Source organism: Chenopodium quinoa, unplaced genomic scaffold (genome assembly GCF_001683475.1).
Source record: "Chenopodium quinoa cultivar QQ74 unplaced genomic scaffold, ASM168347v1, whole genome shotgun sequence".
NCBI lineage: Eukaryota > Viridiplantae > Streptophyta > Magnoliopsida > Caryophyllales > Amaranthaceae > Chenopodium > Chenopodium quinoa.
In genome coordinates, this window is record NW_018744790.1 from 2726382 (window position 1) to 2740309 (window position 13928).

Consider the following 13928-nt stretch of genomic DNA (forward strand, 5'->3'; position numbering starts at 1 on the left):
AATACTTGTGTCAGAAATTAATATCAAATGTTAATTTTAAAAATTTTAAATATCAAACTTAAAATGAAGAATATGTTTGTCATAAATTAAATTACTCTTCTCAGGAATTATTTTATTTATATTAGCAATTAAATTCCTTTGGTGAAGAATAAAATTTTGTTAGTCAGGAATAAACTTGAGTTAGTCAGGAATAAACTTCATTTAGACAAGAATAAACTTGAGTTAGTCAGGAATAAACTTGAGTTAATCAGGAATAAGATTTTTTAAATCAGGAATAGAGTTGAGTCAGTCAGGAATAAACTTGAGTTAGTCAGGAATAAGATTTTTAAAGTCAGGAATGATATTGTGTTAGTCAGTAATACAATTAGTTTACTTAAGAATAAGATTCTAGAAGTCAAGAATTAACTCGGGAATTAAAACTCGGTTATCAGAAGTTAAAATGTAATAGTCAGTAATAAAATTGAGTTATCAGAAATTAAATCAGGCATGAAATTGTGTAAATCAGGATTAAAATTAGTTTAGTCAGGAATAAAATTTTGGATGTCAGGAATAAACTTCAGTTACTCAGCAATAAGACTTTTAAAGTCAGTAATAAAGTAAGGTTAGTCAGGAATAACATTGATCTAATCAGAAAATAAAATAATTTTTTTCAGAAGTAATCAAACCTCAAAATGCCAAAATATAGTATTGTTTACAATTATCTTGAATAATAAAATAAAAAAATTTGAAGATTGGCTTTATGATAGAAGAATGCAGCAATAGGGATGAATTAAATGAGTTGTGGATTAGGAGTTATTGTTCCAAACTCATTTGGATCTCTTGTTGCTGTTCTTCTTCTTTCAAAATGTCCTCTAATTCTTTTGTTCTTCTTTGGCCTTCCCTTTGTTTTTGGTTGTTTTGGATCTTTTACTGTATTTCTTCTTTCTTCTTCTTCATCAAGTTCACGAATTTTTTCTTCATTTGTTTGGAACACTTTCCTTACAGATTTGTACATTTGTTCCAAAGCATCATCACATATTTTTGATGCTTCTTCATTCCCTTGACATATTGTCACAAGGTTGTAAAAATTCTTTGTTATTGATTGTCTCCAAAGAGTGTTTATTAATTAATGATCTGTGGTTGAATTTCCTAATAAAAAAAAAAAGATTACTACATTTTTGTTAGTAATAAGGCAATTTTACTCAGAAAAGAATGCAGCTCATGAATAATGATAAAATTTTTTGCTTCAATAATATTATAATATCAGAAATAAAATTATTTATATCATGAAAAATGTAAGAAAAGTCAGCAACGAGCTATGCCATAATATTTTTTTTCTGTTTCAGCCATAAATTTTCTGACAAAATTGATTTAAAGGCTATTATCAATTTTTAAAGGATGTTATCAAAAGTAATTACAGATTAATTATTACTGTTCATACATAACTCTTTTCTATTTAAAGGCTGTTCTAAATTAATTTTTTTCTATTAAAAGAGTTATATTATAACAACCTCTATTGTGTTCTATAAAAGGTGCATTCTTGTAAAAATAACTTATATTTTTCTTCATCTAATCAATCATCAAAATAATGGCTGATTTCTACGCAAATAAGGAGAAGTGTACTATTATTGTTAAACCAATTGATCGGATTAGTATGGTAAATATATTACATTAAGTTTTAAATTTATAAATTTGTTTTGTGTTTTAGTAAAGATTAAATGATATCATTTTTTTTTCTTTCAGGGTCTTCCTGAAGATTGGAAGCTTTTTCTTCTGAAATTCAAGAACTTTGTTAGAGTCTTTGCTGGGAAGAATGGCAGAGAAGATAGATTTTGGGAAGTAAGAGTCATAAGCATACCAGCAAATACAGGTTGTGGTGGTATGTTGATTGATCGTGAATGAGAAAACTTTGTAGCTGCGAACAACATAGTTGTTGGAGACAGACTTGATGTTTACCATGATCATTATAACATTTATATTAGAATTTTTAATGCTGATGGTACTGAAAGGCTTCCTAATGAAGCAGGAAGTGGTACCAATGTATAAGTTTTTAAATATTTATATAATTTTATGTTTGTAATAAATCTGATTTTATATCAGAAATAATAAAATATATATCAGATATTATAATATTTTGTTCATGAATAAGATTATTGGTATAACATTATAATATGTTGTTCAGTGTTCATTATGTTCAGGAATTAGATTATTTTTTTCATTTATTAGATTTGTTTTGTCAGGAATTAAATTATGTGTGTCAGGTATTAAATTTTTTGATTACATAGGAATTAGATTGTTTCAGGAATAAAAATGTTTCAATCAGAAATTAGTTATTATAAATTAGAAAGGATCAGGAATAAGATAAAGTTTGTCAGCTTTAAGATTTCTTTGGTCAGGAATTAAAATATGTATGACAGGTATTTTAAATTTTATTCAGGAATTAATTTAAATATATCAGGAATTAAACTGTATGCTTCAGGAATAAACTTGTTTCAATCAGGAATAATATTATCTTTTTCATGTATTATATTTTTCACATCAGACATTAAGTTTTCATCTATGTCAGCAAATTATTTATGACAGTAATTAAAATGTTTATCTCAGGAATAAAGATTATTTTTTTATACTAAATAAACAAGTAATAAATTTTAAAATAACAAAGTATGTACGTACCTGATTCACTGCCATCCCAAATGTTTGATTTAGCAAGCTTGGTCCAACGTTTCAGAATGTATCTCTCTGGAATAGCATGTATGCTGTACATTTGCATTATCTTGATAATGTGAAAGCACAGCAATCCAGTCTCTGTGAAGCACATACAAGAACACATAAACTCATTGTTTTGAGTGTAATATATGACTTGATAGGTGTGCATATAATCTTCATCAAGATAAACATCAAAGAATTTGACATATTGCATTGAAGTGGCTTTTTCTCTTGCATATGCTCCAAGACTTGTTTCAAATTCCAGCCTAAAATCCTTGTATAAGTTTAGAGTATAAACTTCAGTCGCATGTTTTAATATCTTTGTTGTTGTTCTTGGTCTCTCAGTAGTACATCTGAAGTTGTCACTCTTTTCAGTGCTTCTCCATCTTTTCACAGTAGCCTCAAAAATGTGAAAGAACTCCAAAAGCTTTGTGGTTTTGTTGGCCTTAAATGAAATTGCTCTGTTTGTTACTTCTACCCTTTGAGATGAAAGAATTCCAGCTGAGAAAATATCCTTGCTCAATGTTGTGCACCATTTATCTCGTAGACCGTATAACCTATCAAACCATTCTTTTTTCTCTAGACCATGTTTTTGAACCATCTTGTGCCAACAATCTTCAAAGTCAGATTCAGAATCACATCCACTTAAGCATTTGTGAAACATATTTTTGAATTCAGGATGGGTTTTTAGAGTTCCAAAGTGTGACACAAAATTCTTTTGCAAATGCCATAGACATATGTCTTGAGTTTGGATAAACCTGCAACATAAATTAAATTACTGTAGTCAGCAATATGACTATTATAATCAGAAATTAAAAACATTTAGTCAGGAATTACATAAATTATGTAAGACATTTGTATATTTTTACTCAGGCATAACAATATCAGAGTTAGAAATTAACATATTTTAGTCAGATAATAGAAAATTTAAATCAGGTATAAATATCTTTAGGTCAGTAGTTAAATATTTTTAGACTTTTTATTTAAACTTATTTTTAAAATCAACATATATGTCAGATTATCAGTCAAATTAATCTTCCATTGTAATTCTGCCATTTGGGTCCCAATAAACGGCTAAAAAACAGTAACTTTTTTCCTTTTATAATCATTTCCTTTATAATTCAACTTTGCATCTTAACTTCAATTTCTTTATATATTACACATATTTGAGCTAAATTGTAACTGTACAAGCAACATAGGAAAACTTATTCTTGAGTTTTATAAATCACTCATTACGTTTCAGATGACCCTAGTTTTTTGGCTGACTGTATCATTGAGTACAGGATGAAGCAAAATGGGACTTGTCCACCCCCTGGTTATCCTCATTATGGTGCCCAACCACCACAGTGAACAGGTCTGTATGCCTAAAATGTGAATAACTTATGTTTGTTGAAATATTGTTGCATAAACTAACATCTATTATATGTTATTGTAGGTTACAAGGTGTCTTGGAATAAGTCATCACCCACAAACAAGAAGAAATGCATATCAGGAATATAATGATTTTAATCAGGAATTAGCATATTTTGGTCAGGAATTAGTATATTTTGGTCTGATTTTAGATGAATTATGAAAGGTATTAGTATATTTTGGTCAGGAATTAATAGTCTTAGTGTTCACTTGGAGTTTTGGATAAGGACTAAAAAAATGTAATAATCAGAATTGTACTTGAGGTACTGGATAAGGACCAAAACAATGTAATAATAAAAAAAAGGAATATATTTAAAAATTATCTTTTTTTTTTAAATATTTTTTATTTGTCTATAAAAGTATTATTTACTTAACATTTTGCATGTTTTTGTACTTTGGTATATTCTCTCCCCTAAAACAAACTTTTTTTCAATATTCCTCAAAAATGCAAAACAATTCTCAGTCTTCTACTTCATCAAACGATCCTCAATATTTCTCAAATATGCAAAACAATTCTCAGTCTTCTACCTCATCAAACGATCCAGAAGAAAATGCAATTGATAACTTTGAAAAAAAATTAAATGATCTGTTGGATAGAAGAGATAGAGTGAAGAATGGATTGATGAAGCTCTATGAAAAAGTTGAAAAGAATGAAATCGAAGAACTAAGCAAGAGAAAGGGAGCACAAGAGATATGGCAGGAAACACAGAACAAAAAGCAGAAAGAAGAAGATCAACACAAGAAAGAAGAGAAAGAACAAAAAGAAGATCAAAAGAAAAAACAAGTTTAATATCTGAGGAAGAACAACAAGAAGATTATGATTTTAGGGTTTTTTCTTTATCTTTTTTTTTTCTGTTAATTTCTAGTCACAATCAATATCATTAAAATATATGGAAAATATGATATGCTTTTATGTTTATGTTTCTGTATTTCCTGTTTTTATTATCAAAAGATTTATTCAGATATGGTTTAAAATGATATGGTTTTGTTGGTTTTTATTCATATATTGTTTTTTTTAGTATTAATAATTTTTCGTCAGGAATTATATTATTTTAGTCAGGAATTTTATTAATTTGTTATATATTCCATATTTATTTCAGAAATAAAATAAATTATCACAATAAAAAATAAGAATATTTTACTCAGTAATTATAACATTTTGCTCAGAAATAAACTTGAAATGAAATTATCACAATCAGAAATAAGAATATTTTACTCAGTAATTATAACATTTTGCTCAGAAATAAACTTGAAATGAAATTAAATAAATTTGAATTAGTAATGACTTAATTTCGATCAGGTATTAGAAAACTTATATCAGGATTAAGGATCTTGCTATCATGAATAAGATCCTGTCAATCAATATTAATTATTTGAACTTATTAATATATCTTAGTCAGGTATTGCCTTTATTTTATCAGAATTAATATATTTTTGATCAGGAATTATATTACATTAAATTATGAACATGAAACATATATTATTAGTCAAGAATTAAACAGATATTTATCAGGAATTATATAATTTCTGTCAGGTATTGATCTGTTTTTATCAGTTATTAAGTTATTCTAATCCAGAAACAATATATTATGAAGACAAAAATTCTTACCTCTGGTATGGCGTTACTCATTGCAAGATCCTGATCAGTGAAGATTGATTTTGGTTCGATTCCACACATCGACTTTTTGAAAATTTTAAGAAGCCAAACAAATGTGTCAGTCTTTTCGTCACTTATGAATGCACATCCAAACATTGTTGTTCTCCAGTGACAGTTTATACCAACAAATGGTGCACATATCAACCCATATTTGTTTGTTCTGTATGTTGTATCGAAGATTAAAACATCACCATAGGCTTTGAAATCTTCAAGCATTTGAGAATCACGCCAAAAATAGCTCACCACATTGTTTTCTTCTCCAAATTTCAGTCTATAAAAGAATGAAGGATCATTATCTGCTCTCTCTTGAAGGGTATCCAATACATTCTGCATGTCTCCACCTTCAACCATACTCATTTTCACCCTTGATACATAGTTAAGATGGTCTCTCTTAGTATGACCTACACATTATTCTCCTCCAGCTTCATTGGTGATATAATTGTAAGCATCCATTGGTTTGATACCACTTTCAACCACGCTTTCAATTAGTTCACCCATTGGTGCTGATATTTGCCTTTCTGATCTTAAATGATGACGTTGAACTGCTATAACCAATTCATGATTATGCTCCAACTCATGTGTAACAGCTTCGAAACTTCCTTCTTTGGTTTTCTTGAAACGAATATGAGCTTTGCATCCAGTTCTTGTCTCATTTACCTCCCTATCTTTTCTCTTTTTTTCATCAGTTTTACCCAACATGCGTATTTCCACTGAATTTTGTTCACCTGCCATCTTCATTTTACCCTTTGTATGCCCTTCTTTAGAACATCTAAAATAAAACTCATACAATTTATCATTATTATCTCTTCTCTTTGTTGATTTTCTGACACTGAAACCAACAGACCTTGAATGAGCTTTGTATAAAACAAATCCCTCATTGTAGTCTGATACAGTATAACCTGCTAGACATTTACTTATGTTTTCATCCTTGTCATATTTGTAATAATCTACAAGAAAAGTATATATGAAACATATCATAATTTATTTTTGTCAGGAAATAAAATATTATACACAGTAAATAAATATTCTTTAAATTTATGATACTTTAGAATTTTCATGTCTTAGTCAGGAATTACATTATTTAAATCAGGAATTACTAAATACTAGTCAGGAAATAAATAATCTCAGTCAGGTTTAGGTTTATGTTTAATCAGGAAATAGATAATATCAGTCAGAAATAATAATAATGTATCTGATTATAATATGTTGTTGATTATTTTTTCAGAAATTAGATTATTTATGTCACTTATTAGTTTTGTTTTGTCAGGAATTAAATTTTGTATGTCAGGTATTAAAAAATTTTGATTAGGAATTAATTTGAATATATCAGGAATTAGATTATATATTTCAAGAATAAAATTGTTTCAATCAGAAATTAAATTGAAACAATTTTATTAATTTAATTTCAGTAACAAAAAATAGTCAAAATATCAAAAAATTGTTCGAATCAGAAATTAGATTATTATAGTCAGGAATAAAGTTATATTAGTCAAGAAAATACATAATAAATTACTCAGGAAATAAATGATAAATATACAAAAATTAGAATATATCAGGAATTAAAATGTAAATTTCAGGAATAAAATTGTTTCAATCAGAAATTAAATTGAAACAATTTTAATAATCTAATTTCAGTAACAAAAAATAGTCAAAATATTGTTCGAATCAGAAATTAGATTATAATAGTCAGGAATAAAGTTATATTAGTCAAGAAAATAGATAATAAATTACTCAGGACATAAATGATATGGTCAGGTTTAAGATAAATATAGTCAGGAAATTAGAATTTAATAACTCATGACCTTCCCTCTTCCCTTTTCAAAAAACACGTAAAATCATTTACCAGACATAAAATTAATTGAATAAAATGAAATGAATTTACTAGAAAAGAGGTTAATTATAAATGAAAAGACATATTTGAAAAGGCATGACCCTCCCTATTCCAAAACACTGCATCTATTCACATTCTAAACATTATATATAAGTAACCATATTGTCAACAAACTGTATTCAGAAAAAGAAAAAAAAATCCATATAAAATGCTTCAGTTAGAAATTTTAATTAATCTTATAAGAATATAACTACTGCTATTACAAAAGGTATATTTTTTTTCGTATTATGATTATACCTTTGTTAGTGTTGTTTTATTGAGTTTTGTTATGATTTATGTTTTCATTTTGTTTTGTTTAGATGGCTAATCAAATCCCACACCCAATTGACGCCTTAGAAGATGCACATCCAGCAATGGCTGTTGAAGAAATATTATGCATGCATAGTTTTCCTAGGTGCACATTCAAAGCCCAGGCGATGATTAACTGTACATGTAAATATTATAATGAATTATGGTATTATAAATATTGGATTCCAGAAACAGTAAGAAGAAATCATAATTCAAATGAATGGTGGGTTGCATATGACATTATGAGGCATAAGGGTTATGGGTTTCATAATGGCATGGTGCAAGACTGGGCTGAATTTCTGAATGGATTACGTTTAGTTTTTGCTGATGAAGAAGCCATCAAATTAAAGAGAAAAAGAGAAGAAGCAAATCATCCATGCAAAGAGGCAAAAAGAATTTAAATTGAGGAAGATTATCTTTGTAGCTTATTTTCAATGTTTTGTACTTTATCATAATTAAATAACATTTCAGTAATATGTAATTTGGAAATTTAGTTTATGTATTTTATTTTTGAAAATTTAGTTGATGTTATTTTATTTTTGGAAATTTGGTTGATGTTATTTTTTTTTTGGAAATTTGGTTGATGTTATTTTATTTTTTGTTTTAGTTGATGATATCAGTAGCTTATACTCAGGAATTAGCATATCTTAAACAGGAATTAGATTTTTTAGATCAGGTATTATGATATATTATTCAGAAATAAAATTTACTCAGTCAGGTTTAAGATAAAATTAGTCAGGAAACAGATGATAATAGTCAGGAGTTGTAATACCAATATAATTTGCAGTAATTAAATGTTTTGAAATTTATTATACCCAGGAATTACATTATGTTACTCAGGAATTAGATAGTTCTTGTCAGAAAATAGATATGGATAGTCAGTTTAAAAATAATAATATTTAGATACATTATAACTCGTCAGGTTTAAGATAATATTAGTCAGAAAATAGATAATAATATTCAGGAATAATAATATCAATATTTAGATAGAGTAATTAAATGTTTTAAGATTTATAACACTCAGGAAATAGCATATATTAGTCAGGAATTAGACAATTATTGTTAGAAAACAGATATGGATAGTCAGTTTTAGGATAATAATATTCACATGTATTATAACTTAGTCAGGTTTAAGATAATATTAGTCAGAAAATAGATAATAATAGTCAGGAATTGTAATATTAATATTAACTACAATAATTATATGTTTTAAAATTTATAATACTCAGGAATTATCATATATTAGTCAGGAATAAAATAGTGCTGGTCAGAAAATAGATATTGATAGTCAGTTTTAGGTTAATAATATTCAGATATATGATAGTCAGGTTTAAAATAAAATTAGTCAGGAAATAAATTATCATAGTCAGGAATTGAAAAGAAAAGAAATAAAATTATTTAGGAAATAAATAATGATCGTCAGGTTTTAAATAATGATAGTTAGTTTTAAAATAATTATAGTCAAATTTAAAATAATAATAGTTAGGCAGGGATACTAGATTTTTAAATGCAGTTAGAAATATTTTGAAATTTTCAGGAATTAGATTATTTTACTAATTTTGTTTAGGAAATAGGTTCTATTAATCAGGAATTATATTATCTGCAATTACATCAATAAATTACAGAGTATACTTTTACAGAACATTTAATTATCTGTATACCTATTATACTTGCAGCATCTTCATCTCTTTCTGCATCATCTCTTTCTTCATTTATATTTTCTTCTAGAATAACATTATCTGCTGCATTCATCATTAGTGTTAGTATATTTGAATTTCACTCTGAAATTATCAAAAAAATGGATTCAAATGAAAATTAATTTTCTGCGACAATTGTAGTTACATATTAAAATAGCTTTGCATGCAAATCATAAGTTGAAATTAAACTCTATAGAATACTATAGTAAACTTGATTTCAAAATGAATAGTTGAAATAAAATGTAATTGAAAATAAATTAGGCCTGATTTCAAATTATAAGTCGAAATTAACTACGATTTGAAATTCGATTGGCATTAATTGCAAATAATAAGTAGAAATTAACTCGAATTTAAATACGATCTGATATTAAATTAAAATTTAATACGATCTGAAATTCAATTTGTCTTGCATGCGAATTATAAGTCGAAATTCATATTTCAAAATCGGTATAATACAATCTGAAATCATGCGAATTATAAATCGAAATCAATATTATATGAAATTTGAAATTACATGCAATCAAAATTATGAATTAGATAGTACCTTTTTCAGCAGTAATTGAGCTGGAAATTGATTCTATAGGTGAATCAGAATCTCCTTCAATCATCATCCTATTGTTTGATTTCTCCATGTTTTTATGGAATTTGCAGATTTGAATTATATGAATTTTGCAGATTTGAATTTTATGAAATTTGGGGAAATGAAGTGGTTGAATTTCAGTGAATGACGACGCTCGAAATTTTATGAAAATGATTAAAATGATGAAAACGACAAAGTTCAGACAATTTATAAAATGGCGCGCGGGCTTTGGTCGGGTTGGTCAGGCCCGCGCCTTTTTAATTAATGAGCCCGGACTCACGTGAGTCCAGTCTCACGCAAAACGTTTACTTTGCCAATTACTACCGCAAGTTAATACCACTTTGTAAATTACTACCGCAAATTAAAAAAGTTGTGAATTACTACCGCAAAAAATTTTAAGATGTTGCGATTACTACCAAACACCCATTAAACCCAATTATGACGTCATTATATCCCTTTAACCCGTGTTTGACCATGGTTAAGGGCTTTAACCAGCCCCCCCCCCCCCCCCCCCCAAAAAAAAAAAAGAAAATGGTTTAGGGATATAATGACGTCATGGTTAAGGGCTTTAACCATGGGTTAAAGTGATATAATGACGTCATAGTTGGGTTTAATGGGGGTTTGGTAGTAATCGCAACATCTTAAATTTTTTTTGCGGTAGTTATTCACAATTTTTTTAATTTGCGGTAGTAATTTACAAAGTAGTATTAACTTGCAGTAGTAATTGGCAAATTTTCCTTAATTTTTCTTCTTAACATATTTTACGAGACATTTTAGTAGTATAACTCATGATATCCCTTTCATATGTGATTAAATCATTAATATTATTATTATTGTTTTTATGTAGTATATGTTTATTGTATGCTATTTAATCTTGTATTGTTATTTTGTATAGTGAAAATGTCGAATCTTGCCAAGGTTGAATTTGTGGCCCTTGATATTACCGGAAAGAACTACCTATCATGGGTGTTAGATGCTGAAATACACCTAGATGCTAAAGGCCTTAGTGAAACCATTAAGGAGGCTAATGAGGCAACACCTCAAGATAAGGCTAAAGCCATGATTTTCCTTCGCCATCACCTCCATGAAGGGCTCAAAAATGAATATTTAACTGTGAAAGACCCACAAATCCTTTAGAGTAATCTAAAGGAAAGGTATGACCACCAAAAAACAATGATACTCCCTAGAGCTTGTATGAATGGTTGAATTTGAGATTGCAAGATTTTAAATCTGTTAGTGAATATAACTCAGCTATGTTTAAAATAACTTCTCAATTAAAATTATGTGGAGAAAATATTACTGATGCAGAAATGCTTGAAAAGACATAATCCACTTTCCATGCAAATAATATTGTCCTGTAGACACAATATAGAGAAAAAGGTTTTAAAAAATATTCTGAATTAATATCTTGTCTTCTTGTGATTGAGAAAAATAACGAGCTGTTAATGAAAAATCACGAATCACGTCCTACTGGCTCTACTCCATTCCCTGAAGCGAATGTGACAACCCATAACGGGAAAGAAACTAAAAACATAGACCATTCCAGCAGTAGTGGTCGAGGTAGAGGTCGTGGTCGCGATCGTGGCCAATGGCGTGGTCGCGGTCGTGGGCGTGGTTTTAATGGATATGGTAGAGGTCGTGGAGGTCATTACACAAATTCACATTCTCACTAGAAGTGGGAACGTAGGGATGATAAAGAAAAAAGTGAGAATAATATATGTTACCGTTGCGGAGGAAAAGGCCATTGGTCTCAGGTTTGTAGAACTCCAAAGCATCTTGTTGAACTTTATCAAGAATCATTGAAGAAAGGAAAGAAAGTTGAGGCAAACCTTGTTCTTGAAGATGGTGAAGGTGATTTTGATTTTGGCAATGCAAATCATTTCGATGTTGCTAATTTCCTTACTTCCCCGGAACGAAATAATTTTGATTTTGGCAATACAACTCATTTAGAAGTTGGTGATTTGTTTAATGCCCCAGAAGGGAATAATTAAATTTATATTATTTTGTGTCAACTTTAAGTATTAGACTTTATCTAGTTAGCTACTTATGTCAATTTCTATGGTTGTAATAAAGACTTTATATGCTTTATGAATTTATGAATTATTTGAGTGTTTTATTGATTTATTTATTTTATCATCATTATTTTTATGCTTAATACACTAGTAGAAAAATTGAAAATGCCACCGCTTAAAGGCCACCGGTTTTTGTAAACCGGTGGTTTAAAAAATGGGCGGGCATAGGGCAACAATTATTTCCACCGGTTCAAAACGAACCCGTGGCAAAAATGCTTAAGGCCACCGGCTTTGAACCGGTGGCAATATTTGAATAAAAAAAAAACGCGCCTCTTCTACTACTTCTTCTCTTTCGCTCAGATTCTCTATTTCACTCTAAAAAAAACCCTCTTTCAATCGAGCAAAACGCCAAGCACGTCTCCTCTTCATCTCCCTTCCACCACAAACTCCACCAGTGACGCCACAGCAGCCACCGCACCACCATCCACCACCACCGCACTCCGTCCACCACATCCGCTCACCTCCAAACTCCCTCCAACACCGAGCACAAGCAGCGCAGCACGCAAGTTAAGGGAACCGTGCGTGGTCCTCCACCACCTGTCACCACAGCCACCGCACCACCATCCCACAACCATTAGGTGAGATTTCGGGTTTTAGCCCTAATTTACGAATTTTGAATCAATTTTTGGTTTTTTTTTTCGGAATTTTCTGGCTTTTTTTTTTTTTTTGTTGTTGGTAGGGTTTAAATTTGAGTGATTTTATTGTGTGTTTTAAGTATCAATATTTAATCAATAATCTCCTCATTTATGTGTATCTTTAGAATGCAAGAAATTGATTAATTGTTCATGCATGAATTAACAGTATTTTTGAAAATTTATTTTGAATAATTTTTTTTATTTCTTTTCACTGTATTATTATTATTATCAATTTGTTGTTGTTGCTTAATTTTTGGTTAATTATAGTATGAATTGAATTATTTTGGAGTTAGAATGAGGAGTAATCCGTTTTAGATTACATTACATAATGATTTTCCTAATGCTTTTAGGAAATATATGGATTATGGAGTATAATTTGATATGTTGGAGTGGTGTTAAATTGATTCTTAGGTTTTATTTGGAAATTTTGAATAAATTAGAGATTATTAGTAACCTTGTTACTTAATTAGTTGAATTTGGTAGTATATTGTTGTTTTAGTTTCTTTAATATTATTATTATTATTATTATTATTATTATTATCAATTTGTTGTTGTTGCTTACTTTTTGGTTAATTATAGTATGAATTGAATTATTTTGGAGTTAGATTGAGGAGTAATCCGTTTTGGGATTACATTACATAATGATTTTCCTAATGCTTTTAGGAAATATATAGATTATAGAGTATAATTTGATATGTTGGAGTGGTGTTAAATTGATTGATAGGTTTTATTAGGAAATTTTGAATAAATTAGAGATTATTAATAACCTTGTTACTTAATAAGTTGAATTTGGTAGTATGTTTTAATGTGTAATTTTAGATTGTTTTATAGTTCTTGACAAAATTACTAACTTTTATTTTTGTTATAATTTTTATTTTTGTAGATTCATATTATGTAGTGAAGCACAAGCTTATAAGCTATTCAAGTGGGAAGTTCGAGACATTACATCCATTATACTTGCTATATTGGTATGAACTATAAACTTTATGGAGCTATATTTCTTTATATTTATC

The 13928-nt window shown here is 28.6% G+C and overlaps 1 protein-coding gene across 1 annotated transcript; it reads right to left on the reverse strand.

The window, feature by feature from the left end:
• Window positions 1-3359: 3359 nt before the first annotated feature.
• LOC110703887 (protein FAR1-RELATED SEQUENCE 5-like) lies at window positions 3360-6109 on the reverse strand. The gene is made up of 2 exons (XM_021881667.1): window positions 5705-6109; window positions 3360-3443 (listed from the first exon to the last, which is right to left on the reverse strand). Exons 1-2 carry the CDS (start codon window positions 6107-6109, stop codon window positions 3360-3362), a joined length of 489 nt encoding a protein of 162 aa, XP_021737359.1.
• Window positions 6110-13928: the final 7819 nt, after the last annotated feature.

What these genes read in the sequence shown, in the direction of transcription:
- LOC110703887 (XM_021881667.1), bottom strand. Translation starts at nt 6,109, where the DNA reads ATGAGTATGGTTGAAGGTGGAGACATGCAGAATGTATTGGATACCCTT. An exon ending in TGAGTAACGCCATACCAGAG is followed by an intron (nt 3,444 to 5,704) that starts GTAAGAATTTTT and finishes TTTATGTTGCAG; the next exon opens with GTTTATCCAAACTCAAGACA.